Here is a 17,924-nt window from a genome sequence, read left to right as displayed (position 1 = left end):
CTATCTATCTATCTATCTATCTGTCTGTCTGTCTGTCTGTCTATCTATCATCATCATCATCATCATCTATCTGTCTGTCTGTCTGTCTATCATCATCATCTATCTATCTATCTATCTATCTATCTATCTATCTATCTATCTATCTATCTATCTGTCTGTCTGTCTGTCTGTCTGTCTGTCTGTCTGTCTGTCTATCATCATCAGCATCTATCTGTCTGTCTGTCTGTCGGCCTATCATCATCATCATCATCATCATCATCATCATCTATCTGTCTGTCTGTCTGTCTGTCTATCATCATCATCAGCATCATCTATCTATCTATCTATCTATCTATCTATCTATCTGTCTGTCTGTCTGTCTGTCTGTCTATCTATCTCATCATCATCATCATTATCTATCTGTCTGTCTGTCTGTCTGTCTGTCTATCATCATCATCATCATCATCATCTATCTATCTATCTATCTATCTATCTATCTATCTATCTATCTATCTATCTATCATCATCATCATCTGTCTGTCTGTCTGTCTGTCTATCATCATCATCATCATCATCTATCTATCTATCTATCTATCTATCTATCTATCTATCTATCATCATCATCTGTCTGTCTGTCTGTCTGTCCATCCGTCTTTCTATCTGTCTGTCTGTCTATCTATCTATCTATAGACATCATCATCATCAATCAATCTATCTATCTATCTGTCTGTCTGTCTGTCTGTCTGTCTGTCTGTCCGTTCATCCGTCTTTCTATCTGTCTGTCTGTCTGTCTGTCTGTCTATCTATCTATCTATCTATCTATCCAGTTCACTCAAATAAACATAATCTAATGTGTTGATATGTGGCAGTATTTACAGTAAGATAGGAAAGCATAACAATGGACTGTGCAATAATTGTGGATTACCGGAAACTGTTGAACATGTTTTATTAGAATGCATATGTTATTACAAAGAAAGATATCAGCTCAGTGAAGATGTTAAAGCCATATCCAAAGGGATAAATAGTTTAACATGACAGAATTTATTGAAAAACAATTCAAAAGAGACTAAGGCTGTATTAGATTACCTAAAGACAACAGGTCTAATTAGAAGAATATAACATCAAGTCCTTGGGAAATAATATGATATTCAGATTAAACAATTAGGTTTCAGATAGGTCTCTCTTTTCCATCTTTTTATTTCCTTCTTCATCAATGCCTCACACTCCTTCCCAGTAGGTGGCGGAAATGCACCTAAGCTGTATTGCCAACCGCCAATAAATCCAAAGAAGAAGAAGAAGAAGATATGTTGTAGTGCTGTTGTTCTTCTCTTCACCTCTAGAGGGCGCGTCAGTGCGTCGCGCTGTGTGTCGCAGCTTTGGTGACGTTTTTCCGAAAACTCTGTCCTCCGCTGCGGCCTAGCGCTCCCGTTCCCTCTCTCCCGTCACTTTATTCGCTCATGTCCATCTTTCCGAACCCGAACCGAGCGGGATCCGCTGCCGTATGAGGGGGTAAATACGGGACTGTCGATTTAAACTAAGTTTTGACCCCGAAAGTGAGTGAAATTACAGTAAACAGAGTGAGGAAGCGATGACATCCCGGAGGTGAGAAAGTAGCAAAACAACCACGAAAATCTCTTTATTTCTCATTTTACCTAACTCTCTGGCCTCTTGTTGTGATGATAAATACTATTAATGTATTTTTAAAGTGTTTAAAGTGCCTTGAGTGCGAATTGAACATGTTAAATGTCGGGAATTGAGTAATTGTAGCATAGCAGGACGAGACTGAACATGGTTTAGTCTGAAAGAGTCTTTGAAACGGGAGTTAAATGAATTTTACGGATGTTATTGATGGTAATTTGACAGGTCATATTGTGTTTTGGCAGATTTGACCACAGACAGAGAGATGATGAAGTAGGACACGGTTTTGTGTGTTTGTGAGAGCAATATGGTTGAATAAACTTCATTTAACTTAATTTAGCTAATTGTGGTTAAGATCTGACCTAGCCAGAGTCAGCACTGTTTTCATTTGACATGTACTAGATTGATTGATAGATGGATGGATGGATGGATGGATGGAATGATGGATGGATGGATGGATGGAATGATGGATGGATGGACAGATAGATTGGTAGAACAATAGATAGATTGATATATAGAAGGATGACTGGACGGACAGATGGACAGGCAGACAGATAGATTGATATATAGGTAGATAGACAGACAGATGGATGGATGGATGGATGGATGGATGGACGGATGGATGGACAGACAGATAGATAGGTAGACCAATAGATAGATTGATATATAGGTAGAAAGATAGACAGATGGATGGATGGACGGACGGATAGAGAGAGGTAGAATGATAGATTGATATATAGGTAGAAAGATAGAGAGAGAGATTGATGGATGGACAGACAGATAGATAGGTAGAACAATAGATAGATTGATATGTAGGTAGAAAGATAGAGAGAGATGGGTGGATAGATAGATGATAAATGGATGGATGGCTAGATGATGGATGGATGGATGGACAGACAGACAGGTAGATAGTTAGAACAACAGATTGATATATAGGTAGAACGATAGATTGGACAGACAGATAGATTGATATATAGGTAGAAAGACAGACAGATAGATAGATGGATGGACGGACAGATGGACAGATAGATAGGTAGAACAATAGATAGATTGATATATAGGTAGAAAGATAGAGAGAGAGAGAGATACATGGATGGATGGATGGATAGACAATGGATGGATAGACGGACGGATGGACAGACAGATAGATAGGTAGAACAATAGATAGGTTGATATATAGGTAGAAGGATAGAGATGGATGGATGGACAGACAGATAGATTGGTAGAACAATAGATAGATTGATATATAGGTAGAAGGATAGAGAGAGATAGATGGATGGATGGATAGACGATGGATGGATGGATGAACAGACAGATAGATTGGTAGAACAATAGATAGATTGATATATAGGTAGAGAGAGAGAGAGATGGGTGGATAGACGATAAATGGATGGACAGATAGAGAGATAGGAAGAACAATAGATTGATATATAGGTAGAAAGATAGAGAGAGAGATGGATGGATGGATAGATGATGGATGGATGGACAGACAGATAGAGAGAGAGGTAGAACAATAGATAGATTGATATATAGGTAGAGAGAAATAGATAGATGGATGGATGGACGGATGGACAGATAGAGAGATAGGTAGAACAAAATATAGATTGATATATAGGTAGAGAGAGAGAGAGATGGGTGGATAGACGATAAATGGATGGACAGATAGAGAGATAGGAAGAACAATAGATTGATATATAGGTAGAAAGATAGAGAGAGAGATGGATGGATGGATAGATGATGGATGGATGGACAGACAGATAGAGAGAGAGGTAGAACAATAGATAGATTGATATATAGGTAGAGAGAAATAGATAGATGGATGGATGGACGGATGGACAGATAGAGAGATAGGTAGAACAAAATATAGATTGATATATAGGTAGAAAGATAGATAGAGAGAGAGAGATGGAAGGATGGATGGATGGACAGATAGAGAGAGAGGTAGAACAATAGATAGATAGAGAGAGAGATAGATGGATGGATGGACAGATAGATAGATTGATATATAGGTAGAAAGAGAGAGAGAGAGATGGGTGGATAGATGATAAATGGATGGATGGCTAGATGATGGATGGACAGACAGACAGGTAGATAGGTAGAACAACAGATTGATATATAGGTAGAACGATAGATAGAACGACAGACATACAGATAGATAGATGATGGACGGATGGACGGATAGGTAAAACAATAGATTGATATATAGGTAGAATGATAGATAGACAGATAGAAAGATAGATAGATGGATGCATTGAGATAACACTTAACGTCTTATATTGTTGTGCATCTGTAGCTTCTCTCAGTGTTGTAATCTTGTATGCATTGGCATTTTTAGAATATTTCATGGTTCAGTTGGATTTCTTTGCAATTACTGGCCAAATTGATAAGGTAGATTGTCACGAGTATTTATACTACTAAACAAAAAGACATTCTTTGATGACCTGCTTAAAAAGAATATTCAACAATATTGTTTTTAGGTATTTTACTTTTATTTTGATTAGTCTTTCTGTCTATAATATACTGTCTTTTTGCTTGTTGTCATATCCTGAAGTCACTCTTGCACATTTCTGTTGATAGGTGGTTCCATCCCAACATTACCGGAGTGGAGGCTGAGAACCTTCTACTCACTCGTGGTGTAGACGGCAGTTTTCTGGCCCGTCCCAGCAAAAGCAACCCTGGAGACTTCACGCTCTCTGTTAGGTGAGAAGCGATGGATAAACTAGGATTTAAAGGAAAATTTCAGTTCAATATAAGTTATGATTAATTAACAGCATTTGTGGCATAATGTTGAGTACAATGGAAGTGAATGGGTCCAGTCCATAAACACACAGTTTCAAAAGTATAGCCACAAGATGTAAAACAATGTGATACAATCACTTACTAACCGCATCTGTGTAAAGTTATATCTAATTTCACAACTTTGTTACCAACGAAGCTCTCTAATCCTTGCATTGGATATCACTTTACACAGATTAGATTAGTAAACGATTTTATTGTTTACGTCTTGTGGCTATACTTTTGAAGCATATTTTAATGTTTATGGATTGGCCCCATTCACTTCCATTGTAAGTGACGTAGTGTTTTTTGTTTTTTAATAAATGAGGGGGGAGTCAAAATTATTTTTGTGGTAATCAATTTTATGCCACAAATACTGTTGATTTGATTGAGCTTAACTTGCATTTTACCCGGAATATTCCTATGAGATGGAAATAACTAATTTTGACTGGAAAGAAATCATTATGCGGTCACATTTGGAATCTGTTCCTTGAAAGAATGACTCCATAAAGCCTTATGTTGCATTGAGATTTAGTGGTCAGTGTGAGAGTGTTTTGGTTTAGTTGACGGAACGTTCTTGCATTCCAGTGATCTTACATTAGTTGATGGCATACATGTGCTTTTATGCCTTGCAAACCTAAACATTTGGTTTTCTGTGATGTTTTTAACATTGTTATTTTGCAGATTGTGCTGATTTTAATATGTCAACAAGGTAATTTTATGTAGTTATATATAGAATATAAAAAATTGCAAGAGTGACTTGTGATCTTGTCTTGGAAGCATCGCTAAGAGTGGGTTGACATTTTTAGAAATTCTAAACAAATCAGTGTCTTTGTGCACCGTATGCCCTCATTTTCCAGTAAAAGTGTTTATTAGAAGACTTTATTATTTTTATACTATATTGTCCAGCCTCAGTTACTACAATAGTATGTCTATGCAATGCACACAGTAACACCGTAAACATAAAACGAGGATTCAATAATGATGGGGATAAAATATACTTTATTAAATGTAAAAATAATATGCTTAAATATGCAATATAACAATTATTAGAAGTCGATTTCAGAAGTCATACATATTAAACATGTCACAGTAACTTCACCGGACAATGTAGATACATCGCAATCGGTTAACACATGAGTAATGTTCAGTTCATAAAAGCATGACAAGCAATATAAGCTTCAACAACCCATCCAGAAAACATATCCCAGCATTATAGCAGGTAAACAACTTCACAAAACAGATAACCGATAAACATCCATCTAGACTGCAATGATGCTGTCTTGAACTGTGTGAGTGTTACTGAACTGAGTTGAACAGTGTAGTTAGTTTCTCCAGCTGGAACATGAGACAGCCGACACTTCTTTCCTGTGTGTGCGGACATGACGTAATGACGTAAGGATGTGCATCATAAGCCAGCGATTTCATGCCAAAACAAACCCGACAGCTCAAAATACAAATAATTTTTATTGGCTAACCATAGTGAATCGGGGTAAGGTAAGGACAATGTTTTGAACACTAACTGTTTATGTATTCAATCAATAATGGCTAAACAATAACTTTTATTATATATTGTTTTTCACCATGAAAATAGATATGGAAGCTGGCATGGAGTTATCACCAACACATTTTTATTTTTTTATTTTTTTAATATTATTAATAATATGTTTTTAAATATATTTTATGTATTGTTTTGTTCTTGAATAAAAGCAATGTTTAAATAAAATTGACACTATTTGTGAAGCTTATAAAAATATATTGGTAAAAAAAAATGTTTTGGGTGGCCAGTGAAAATGTTGGCAGGGCAAGTAAAAGTCTGAGGTTCTTCCCTGACATGGCAAGCAGAAAAAATCCTTATTGTTGGGCTACAGTAAGAAGTTCTTCTCTCTTTTTTAGGCGAAATGGCGCCGTCACCCACATTAAGATCCAGAACACGGGAGACTATTATGACTTGTACGGGGGAGAGAAGTTTGCCACGCTAGCTGAGCTGGTGCAGTATTACATGGAACACCACGGACAACTGAAAGAGAAAAATGGAGACGTCATTGAGCTCAAGTATCCACTCAACTGTGCCGATCCCACTTCGGAGAGGTGAGTACAAACATAGTTCATTGTCTGTGTGTCCTGTCATGATTGGGGCAAAAGTTGTGTTTTTTGGCTGTTTTTATTGGTGTCCAAGCGCCCTCCACTGACATTGTTTTTGTCTGCAAGGTGGTTTCATGGTCACCTGTCTGGTCGTGAAGCTGAAAAGCTGTTGACTGAGAAGGGCAAGAACGGAAGTTTCCTGGTGAGAGAAAGTCAGAGTCACCCGGGAGATTTTGTGCTGTCCGTACGGACCGGCGACGACAAGACGGACAGCAGCGACAGCAAACCTAAAGTCACCCACGTCATGATACGCTGCCAGGTAAACGTGTAATATTTGTAGAGGTTAAATTACTTGCTCTTACCCCAGTTTAAAGGTGTAGTGTGTAATTTCTGAACCACTAGCTTCACCAGATGGAATTGCAACAATTTCAAACCGGTTTCCTAGAAATATTTGTTTCCAAATCACTGTGATATTGAGCTTATTTCCTTGTTTTCTGTTGTATAAGTGGGATGTTATTGTGTTACAGCATGATTTGAAGTTTGATGTTGGTGGTGGAGAGAAATTCGACTCCCTCACAGATCTGGTGGAACATTACAAGAAAAATCCCATGGTGGAAACGCTTGGAACAGTCCTGCAGCTCAAACAGGTGTGTTGATGACCGTTTACAGCATTGATGCACACTTATGGGCCTTTAGGATATGTTTTGGGTTAAAGAAATAGACTCTATCATCGTCTGCTCAACTTTGTTGTTCCAAAACTTTGAAGAACAATATGAAGAAGTTAAGCGTTAGAAGTTTAGAATGTGCAAACAGCTCTTATTCATACAATTAAAGCAGACAGTGACAATGGACTGTGTGTCTTGCAGCCTCTGAACACTACCCGCATCAACGCCGCAGAGATCGAGAGTCGGGTGCGAGAGCTCAGCAAGCTGGCAGAGGCCACTGATAAGGTCAAACAAGGCTTTTGGGAGGAGTTTGAGGTAAGAGCCAATTAGCACACAGTTTAGTGGCAGATTAGCCAATGATCTGTCAGTGTGTGATATGGGAGTCATTCGTACTTCTATGTCCACAGACGCTTCAACAGCAGGAGTGTAAACTGCTCTACAGTCGCAAAGAGGGACAGCGGCCAGAAAACAAGAACAAGAATCGATATAAGAACATTCTTCCCTGTGAGTAAATAACATCGGCTCCCAAAAACCCACCGGACTCTCAGTATGCTATGCACCACATGCAAATGAGACAATGCTCATGACTAACATGCTTGTTTCTATGTCTCCTACTCAGTCGACCACACGCGAGTCGTACTGGACGACGGCGATGCAAATGAGCCAGGGTCCGACTACATCAACGCCAACCTCATCATGGTAATGATGTGTTCACGTTGTATCATAATGACCATAATTATGAGTTTTCAACAAGAAAAAAACTTATGTATTTGTGAAACTCGTAATTAAAAGTAAAAATGTACATTTTTATGAAAGTTCTGAGTTCTCCATACAGTTAAAGGAAGTTAGGTAGCTGCCTCTACACATTTTACTGTTCGATATGTAATTTTATTTTAGCTGTTCACTTATGATGCACTTTGTTCTTCCATATTTTGCAAGAGCATATAAATCTGAAATAATTAAGATTTTTCTGAGAAGTATTTTCTTGTCATTAACAAAAAAGCTATAGTATAATGATGTCGTTATGGTTGTTTGTGATGTTACAGTATAATAACATCACTATGGTAGTGAATAATGTTTTAGTATAGTGATGTCACCATGGTAGTCAATGATGTCATAGTGTAATTACCTCACAAATGTAGTTAATGCTGTCATAGTATAATGATGTCATCATGGTAGTCAATGACATTATCAAGGCAGTGTATGATGTCAAAGTTTAATTACCTCACAAAGGTAGTTAATGATGTCATAGTATAATGATGTCACCATGGTGATCAATAATGTCATAGTATAACTACCTCATCAAGATAGTTAATGATGTCACCATGGTAGTCAATGATGTCATAGTATAATTACCTCACCAAGGTAGTTAATGATGTCATAGTACAATGATGTCACCATGGTAGTCAAAGATGTCATAGTATAATTACCTCACCAAGGTAGTTAATGATGTCATAGTACAATGATGTCACCATGGTAGTCAAAGATGTCATAGTATAATTACCTCACCAAGGTAGTTAATGATGTCATAGTACAATGATGTCACTATGGTAGTCAAAGATGTCATAGTATAATTACCTCACCAAGGTAGTTAATGATGTCATAGTACAATGATGTCACCATGGTAGTCAAAGATGTCATAGTATAATTACCTCACCAAGGTAGTTAATGATGTCATAGTATAATGATGTCACCATGGTAGTCAAAGATGTCATAGTATAATTACCTCACCAAGCTAGTTAATGATGTCATAGTATAATGATGTCACCATGGTAGTCAATGATGTCATAGTATAATTACATCACCAAGGTATATAATGATGTCATAGTATAATGATGTCACCATGGTAGTCAATGATATGTTATTCTATATTGACGTCACTATGGTATTGAATGGTGTCAGGGTACAATAATGGCACTATGATAAGGAATGATGTTGTAGTGTAATGACTTAACCATATTAGTGAGTGATGTCATTGAGTGCATTTACATGCACATGCTTAATAAGCTGAAAACGTGTGGTCATGTAAACACATTAAATGGCATTCCTTTATTGGTGTAAGGTCATAAATGGCAAAAGAATAAAATGATTGACACGGGTAGATTTTTGCCTATTACCCTGATTGCACGTTGCATGTAAACACCTTAACCGGCATTCTTACCGGCTTATCCAGTGTGCGCACGCCTCTTCACTGATTGACGTGAAAAGCAAAGAATAACGCAATTATTTCAATTTTTTTATTTATTTATGTTTTTTTTTTTTTTTTGCTTTGTCGGATTTTTAAAATAGCTGATTTTTGGGAGTAATCAGCATATTGGTGTGCATGTAAATGCGCTCACTGCATAATCATAGAAGCACTGTATAATACGTCTATAGTAGTTAAATTATGTCAGAGTATGATGACATCATCACAGCAATCGTGTCATAGTAAAACACTACTATATAAATAATGGCTGTTTTATCGTGTTTTGCTGGTGTGAAATGTGCGTTCGTGTCTTGAAACACCTTTTTGTGTCCTGCAGCCTGAAATTGAGACCAAGAGCAACAATTCAAAGTTGAAGCGGAGCTACATCGCCACACAGGGCTGCCTTCAGAACACCATCAGTGACTTCTGGAGAATGGTGTTCCAGGAGAACTCCCGAGTCATCGTCATGACAACAAAGGAAGTGGAACGGGGAAAGGTGAGGTCATTTCTAATGGTACGGCCATTGGAAAACAATTAGATTTTTCTTTATGGCTGAAATAAATATTTATTGGATAAAGTCTGGTAGTATTTACATTAACATGATTTTGTTTAATGCTCCATGTGCAATGTTTGAATTTGGGTATTTCTTCCCAGAGTAAATGTGTAAAATATTGGCCTGACGTGTCCGCGCTGAAAGAGTACGGAGCCATGCGTGTACGGAACGTTAAGGAGACTTTGGCACATGATTACATTCTACGAGAGCTGAAGCTATCAAAAGTTGGACAGGTACGGTAAACGCTGAAACTGTTTCATCACCCAAAAACACAAGAGACTGCCTTTAACACCTGTGATCTGTCTGATTATGTAGGGAAATACTGAGCGTACAGTGTGGCAGTATCATTTCCGTGCCTGGCCTGATCACGGTGTGCCCAGTGACCCTGGCGGCGTGCTGGACTTCCTGGAAGAAGTCAAAATGAAGCAGGAGAGCATAACAGGGGCTGGACCCATCGTGGTGCACTGCAGGTTATGAGAACACATTCAAAAACACACCTCATACTTATCTGGTGTGATTATATATGCTGTTTCCTGATGTGCAAACTCGATTATAAACTTTGTTTCTGTTCCTCCCGTAGTGCTGGGATTGGACGAACAGGAACGTTTATCGTGATCGACATCTTAATAGATATCATCAGAGAAAAGGGTAAAGTCAGAGCGTCTTCCTAATTGATTGTAGAGAAGTTAGTAACTTCAGTTCTCTGTTGTTTCTTACCAAAACATATCATATGTGTTCAGAAGACTTGGAATATGATGCTTGAACCTCAAACAACTTTTATGGTACTTTTGGGTACTTCAAAGCTTTAAAGTGAGGCACTGTCCACTGCAAACTATCCCCTTAGCCAGAATTGTTCCCCAGTAATACTGATCCAATGATCTTACCAGTGGTTTGTGTTCTGCAGGAGTTGACTGTGACATTGACGTGCCCAAAACTATTCAGATGGTTCGATCTCAGCGTTCAGGAATGGTACAGACAGAAGCGCAGTATAGATTCATCTATATGGCCGTGCAACATTATATTGAGACTCTACAGCGCCGTATAGAGGAGGAACAGGTGTGTTTACGTGTGTGTGGATATGTTGCATTGTGTAATAACACTTTTATCCACAATAATTGGATATTTAGCTTTATTATTGGCATTACAAAGACAAAAGTGCACTAAATATAGCTTTAAATTGTTACGACAGGTTTATGACACCATCTTTTGCAGTGTCTGACTAACGATAAGCTGATTCTTTTGCATGTTTGTCTTTTAGAAAAGTAAAATTAAAGGACGTGAGTACACCAACATCAAATATTCTCTCTCTGACCTCACTGGAGGAGACCAGAGCCCTCTGCCGCCCTGCACACCTGTGCCAACGCCAACCTGTGCCGAGTGAGTCTGACACCAAACCGCTTGTGTGTTTTGTTGTTTAGGATGGAAAGTGTCTGCCAAAGTACAAGCAAATAAAGTAACAACATAACATTTTTTTATAAAAAAAAATCCCAAGTTTTACACCCTCCTGACCCTTACAATTCAACTGTTTTACTAATGTACCTTTAAGACTGCTATATGTAAATGACCTCTGTTGTGATTGGCTAACCCTTGCAGATTGGTGTAGTTTACACTGTTGTTCATCAGGGCTAAACTCTATAAACGAACCGACTGACTAAAACGAATCATAGTTCCCAACGCTAAATATTAGCGAATCGTTTATTGTAACTGGTTCATTTTCATGAATTGCCGGAAAGAAACGATTCACTTAAATTATATGGATGTTCCCGCAGTATGTGAGCGAGTGAGCGCATTCGATTAATCTATTGGCTCCATTGCTGCGTGCAATATATCGTGATAAATCTATGCTACACTTTACACTGCTACTCGTTGGAAAATGTAGCTTGTTTCTGGAAAAGCAACATTATTGTAAAAATAGCTGAGCTATTGAAAAATGTAGTTAAGTTCGTAGCATCACTACATTTAGTTAATTCTTTTAGTTAAAGGAAGAGTTCACCTCAAAATAAAAAAAAATTCTCTCATCATTTACTCACCCTCATGCCATCCAAAATGTGTATGACTTTCTTTCTTCTGCTGAACACAAACAAATATTTTTAGAAGATTATCTCAGCTTTGTAGGTCCATAAAATGCAAGTGAATGTTGACCAGAACTTTGAAGCTCAAAAAAGCATATAAGGGCAGCCTAAAAGTAATCCACAGGACTCCAGTGGTTTAATATATGCTTTCTGAAGTGATATGATAGGTGTGGGTGAGAAACAGATCAGTATTTAAGTCCATTTTTACAGTAAATCTCCACTTTTTTTTTGTTTTTTTTGCATATGGCCATCTACTGGGCAGGGAGGAGAATTTATAGTAAAAATTGACTTGAATATTGATCTGTTTCTCACCCACACCTATCATATCACTTTTGAAGATATGGATTTAGTCACTGGAGTTGTATGGATTACTTTTATGCTGCCTTTATGTGCTTTTTGAGCTTCAAAGTTTTGGACCATGTTGACTTGCATTGTATGGACCTACAGAGCTGAGATATTCTTCTAAAAATCTCTGTTTGTGTTCAACAGAAGAAAGTCATACACATCTGGGATGGCATGAGGGTGAGTAAATGATGAGAGAAATTTCATTTTTGGGTGCACAATTCCTTTAATGTTTAATATTGACTCTTCAAACTTGTTTATTTCAAAGGCAGAAGGAAAATCATATTTTCCACAGTATGGCACTTTTAATAGATCATATTAGAAATTCATTCACAAATCAGCTTTTGTTTCTGTGTTTGAGTCTATGAGGAGGGTTGTTAGTATTTTCTGTCTGTGTATTATAGTATGCGTGATGACAGCTCTCGAGTGTATGAGAATGTGGGACTAATGCAGCAGCAGAAGAGTCACAGATGAGATTAAGATTCCAGCACCGTTTAAAACACAGGTAATTCTGCTCACATCACAAAGAGTCAACACGAGATCTGTGTCAGTCATTATTCACTTTTGTAGTCTGGACAAAAATGCAATGAAAGTGAATGGTGACTGATGTCATCGTTCTGCCTAACATCTAATTTTGAGTTCCACTGAATAAATAATCTGTGCTCTTAATTAGGCTTTTAGTGTTTTTTGTAGCCCAGTATTTGTATAATAATAACTTCTATTTTCCCTATGTTGACAGGAAGTGTTTGTGTTGTTGCCAGCCGCTCCTGAACGCCTGAGATGTGACTATGAATATACGGAGAAATGACACACATAAAAAAAGAAACAAATCTAGCGAGGGGTCCACACAAGCTCAGAGACATAAGGATGGAGTGAATTTAATGCGTAGCCTTTCAACCCCACTCTCTGAAACCACTGTGACTATCATGACGCCTTATGCTAAATAAACCCAAAACAGCCCCTGCAAAATCACATTCTTTTGGGTGTGGACTTCACTCAGATTCATCCAGGCTACATTTAGCACATGTGGAAAAGCGATAGCATTTTTTTTTTAATCTTTAAAATCATCCCTCGTTCATTTTACTTTGCCTTTCTCTTTTAAACAAAGCAAGAATACTTTCTGAAAAACATTATGATATTATAATGGAAACAGGACACTGAGTATCTGAAATAATCATGTTGTCTTTTACTAAATTTATCGGGAACAAAACACAAGGGATTCTCGTCCATGGAAAGGGATATTCTATATCTGCGAATATTGTTTTATATGCAGTAAAAAAGGCCAATTCATTACTAGGCGAATATCATTAAAACATGTTAAAGTCTTATTTCAACGCCAAAACTTAAAAGAAGACGTAAGAAATTATATTTTGCATTCAGGAAATTAAGAAGTGTATATATTAGGACCGTACAGATTTTAATTTTAAATAAATAAAAATAATTCCCTCTAATTCTCGTAACTGTAATGCATTAGAATGTTTAACTTGTGTGCACTGAATTTTTTTTTTTTTTTACTGAGTATATTTGTCTTGTTTTCCAGTAAAATATCTAAACGTTCTTAAACAAGATACATTTCCTTGAGCAGAAAAATTACGTTTTTTTTTTGTCTTGTTTTCACAGAAATCTTAACACTCGTAACAAGAAAAAAATATTTGCAAATGAGGTATAAAAAACCCCATTGACAAATAATGTTTTTCTTGTTGAACTCCATTTAATTTTGTTAGATTTTTAAGACTTAATATCTTACGTCATTCTGCTTCTTGAGTAATTTTTTCTTGGGTTAAAAATGTTTAAATATTTTACAGGACAATAAGACAAAAAAGCATTTTTGCAGTGCGTTTTGTTTTTTTAAATTCCCATTATTCTCAGTGGTGATTGGTGATTCTAATTACTATAGTACAGTAATTTGTTCTGTTTACAACAAATACTACCATGATGTATACTTATTCTACAATTTAAATGATATACCGGTACATCCTTTATCACATTACAGTAGCGAGAATTTAAGGGGGAAAATTCATTGCTTCATTGTCATGAAAATATGTCACAATGCAAAAAATCTTAATGGTCCTCAAAATTGGCTTTCTTTTGATTTTAGTTTTAAAATATAATCTGGACATGTTCTTGACATGTTTCCTGAGATTCGCTCTACTAAATGAAACTAATTGTGCCGGTGCCATTTTAACGGTAGACTAAATTCAGACTTGAACGAACAATCCCTTGTAGTATCAGGTTGAAGAATTAATGATGTCCCATTGTGTAATTTTAGAAGTCCTTATTTTTTCGTCCTCTGCCTTCACTTAAAGCCCAGCGTCCTTAAGATTCTGCTCCTAAACAGCAGGGGAACTTAAGTCGGGTCAGGACACCCCTGCTTTTGCCTTTTGTCCCCTTCAAGAGAGATATTCTGTGACTGAGGACTTTTTCATGGGACAAATCGTCCTGTCCCTGGCTTGTTCTGCGTGCATCAGGCCATCCTGCAGCTGTCTTTGCTTGGTTGCATACCTGTTTATTAATTATTTTTAATTATATTTTACCATCTTTAAAAGAAAAAGATAAGCGTAGTACTTGCGCACAGAGTACCGTATGTGAAAAAGTGACTGAACATTTGTAACCCTGTTGATTTCAAGCTTGTAAAGAGCATTGGATAAATTAGGGGTTTGAAAAGTGTTATTAGGGCCCTCTATGATGGACAAACTTGATTTGTGGTTTAAAAAAAAAAAAGCTTGTATTTTTTTTTTTTTTTTGCCAAGCCACAAGCCTACATTTTCTTGCAATGCTGTCTTCTGATTTTCTGTTTCTTTTTCTCTTTAAACACTTTAATATTTGCTTACTTCACTAAACCAAACTTTTGTCCTTTTGTTGTTTCTTGTTGCATTCGATGTCAGCAGTATTTTGCAACTCATATATTTAAATGGTTTTCGCAAGCGCTTTTAGAAAGTTAATGCACCTTTCCTTGTCATTTCGAACACTGTCAGCATTTGGCATCTGCAAATCTTTCTTTACTTCATTCACAGCCTTCAGGAAAAAGTGTCTTTGCCAACTTGCTGCATTTACATTCATCATTTCTAGTCTTGACTTTCTTCACTCAGAACTACGGCTTTTGAAAATGTGTAAAAACACACAAAAAATGCTGAGTCGGTGCTCTTTGAGTTTGTTTACTCACAGGCAGCGAGAACAGCCTTTTAGCCCAGGGGACATATCGTGTATCTGGTGTACTGTTGTGTGTTTATTGTCCTGAAGAGTGCAAGTGTGTTTGTATCTGAGAATACTGCTGTTTGCTCTTTGAAGTCCCGTCTTCTGTTTCAGCCATGCTTTTTTTTCTTTTCTTTTCTTAAAGGAACACTCTGTCTCAATGATGTAAATATTTACACACAACTGTGTGTGTGTGTGTGTGTGTGTGTGTTTGTGTGTGTGTGTGTGTGTGTCAGTGACCAATTTAATATTTTTCTTTTAAAACTAAAAGTCCCAGTTCTCTTCACCAAGCTACACGGAAAGCAAACTGTCCAAAACAACTAATACGAATTTTTGTCATTGTGAAGAAAACGCAATGGTTGTTGAACTCAATGCAAACAAACTATATTTTTTAAACTTGTATATTGTACATGAATATCTTGTAGAGGAGAATGTACTTACTAAACGTATGTAATTGCCATTAAGATATACTGTATGTTTAACCCAGCATCTCTCTCGTGCCAGACAGTTAGCCTTACACAAGCTAAAAGAGTTGATCGTGTTGTTCTACTAGCAATGCAATTAACCAACATGAACTCATACATAACAATAAACAAGAAGCTCACAACTTAATGATTGTCTTATTAGACTTTTTGTCAACTAGATGGATGGGTGGACGGACATCGATAAATTGAGAGGTAGATATGTTTTCAGACAGATAAGTAGGTAGGGCAATGATAGGTAGAACAATAGATAGATTGATAGATGGGTAGAACAATAGGTAGATAAGTAGAACAATAGATAGCTAAAACGATATACAGGTGCATCTCAATAAATTAGAATGTCATGGAAAAGTTCATTTATTTCAGTAATTTAACTCAAATTGTGAAACTCGTGTATTAAATAAATTCAATGCACACAGACTGAAGTAGTTTAAGTCTTTGGTTCTTTTAATTGTGATGATTTTGGCTCACATTTAACAAAAACCCACCAATTCACTATCTCAAAAAATTAGAATATTTTGACATGCCAATCAGCTAATCAACTCAAAACACCTGCAAAGGTTTCCTGAGCCTTCAAAATGGTCTCTCAGTTTGGTTCACTAGGATACACAATCGTGGGGAAGACTGCTGATCTGACAGTTGTCCAGAAGACAATCATTGACACCCTTCACAAGGAGGGTAAGCCACAAACATTCATTGCCAAAGAAGCTGGCTGTTCACAGAGTGCTGTATCCAAGCATGTTAACAGAAAGTTGAGTGGAAGGAAAAAGTGTGGAAGAAAAAGATGCACAACCAACCGAGAGAACCGCAGCCTTATGATTGTCAAGCAAAATCGATTCAAGAATTTGGGTGAACTTCACAAGGAATGGACTGAGGCTGGGGTCAAGGCATCAAGAGCCACCACACACAGATGTGTCAAGGAATTTGGCTACAGTTATCGTATTCCTCTTGTTAAACCACTCCTGAACCACAGACAACGTCAGAGGCGTCTTACCTGGGCTAAGGAGAAGAAGAACTGGACTGTTGCCCAGTGGTCCAAAGTCCTCTTTTCAGATGAGAGCAAGTTTTGTATTTCATTTGGAAACCAAGGTCCTAGAGTCTGGAGGAAGGGTGGAGAAGCTCATAGCCCAAGTTGCTTGAAGTCCAGTGTTAAGTTTCCACAGTCTGTGATGATTTGAGGTGCAATGTCATCTGCTGGTGTTGGTCCATTGTGTTTTTTGAAAACCAAAGTTACTGCACCCGTTTACCAAGAAATTTTGGAGCACTTCATGCTTCCTTCTGCTGACCAGCTTTTTAAAGATGCTGATTTCATTTTCCAGCAGGATTTGGCACCTGCCCACACTGCCAAAAGCACCAAAAGTTGGTTAAATGACCATGGTGTTGGTGTGCTTGACTGGCCAGCAAACTCACCAGACCTGAACCCCATAGAGAATCTATGGGGTATTGTCAAGAGGAAAATGAGAAACAAGAGACCAAAAAATGCAGATGAGCTGAAGGCCACTGTCAAAGAAACCTGGGCTTCCATACCACCTCAGCAGTGCCACAAACTGATCACCTCCATGCCACGCCGAATTGAGGCAGTAATTAAAGCAAAAGGAGCAAAAAACCAAGTATTGAGTACATATACAGTAAATGAACATACTTTCCAGAAGGCCAACAATTCCCTAAAAATGTTTTTTTATTGGTCTTATGATGTATTCTGATTTTTTGAGATAGTGAATTGGTGGGTTTTTGTTAAATGTGAGCCAAAATCATCACAATTAAAAGAACTAAAGACTTAAACTACTTCAGTCTGTGTGCATTGAATTTATTTAATACACGAGTTTCACAATTTGAGTTGAATTACTGAAATAAATGAACTTTTCCACGACATTCTAATTTATTGAGATGCACCTGTATATATTTAGAATGATAGATAGGCAGAACGATAGATATGTAGAATGATAGGTTCAACAA

At 37.3% G+C, this 17,924-nt stretch overlaps 1 protein-coding gene across 1 annotated transcript; it reads left to right on the top strand.

The window, feature by feature from the left end:
* Nucleotides 1-1,331: 1,331 nt before the first annotated feature.
* Nucleotides 1,332-16,098, top strand: LOC127433684 (tyrosine-protein phosphatase non-receptor type 11-like). The gene is made up of 16 exons (XM_051685776.1): nucleotides 1,332-1,581; nucleotides 4,195-4,317; nucleotides 6,289-6,483; nucleotides 6,604-6,796; nucleotides 7,005-7,124; nucleotides 7,344-7,457; nucleotides 7,550-7,646; nucleotides 7,762-7,841; nucleotides 9,665-9,823; nucleotides 9,982-10,113; nucleotides 10,196-10,350; nucleotides 10,461-10,528; nucleotides 10,785-10,936; nucleotides 11,139-11,257; nucleotides 12,699-12,799; nucleotides 13,034-16,098. The coding sequence occupies exons 1-15, from the start codon at nucleotides 1,568-1,570 to the stop codon at nucleotides 12,766-12,768; spliced, it is 1,791 nt and encodes a 596-aa protein (XP_051541736.1). The 5' UTR covers nucleotides 1,332-1,567; the 3' UTR covers nucleotides 12,769-12,799; nucleotides 13,034-16,098.
* Nucleotides 16,099-17,924: the final 1,826 nt, after the last annotated feature.

This window comes from Myxocyprinus asiaticus, chromosome 43 (genome assembly GCF_019703515.2).
Source record: "Myxocyprinus asiaticus isolate MX2 ecotype Aquarium Trade chromosome 43, UBuf_Myxa_2, whole genome shotgun sequence".
NCBI lineage: Eukaryota > Metazoa > Chordata > Actinopteri > Cypriniformes > Catostomidae > Myxocyprinus > Myxocyprinus asiaticus.
This window is presented reverse-complemented; position numbering and strand designations above follow the sequence as displayed.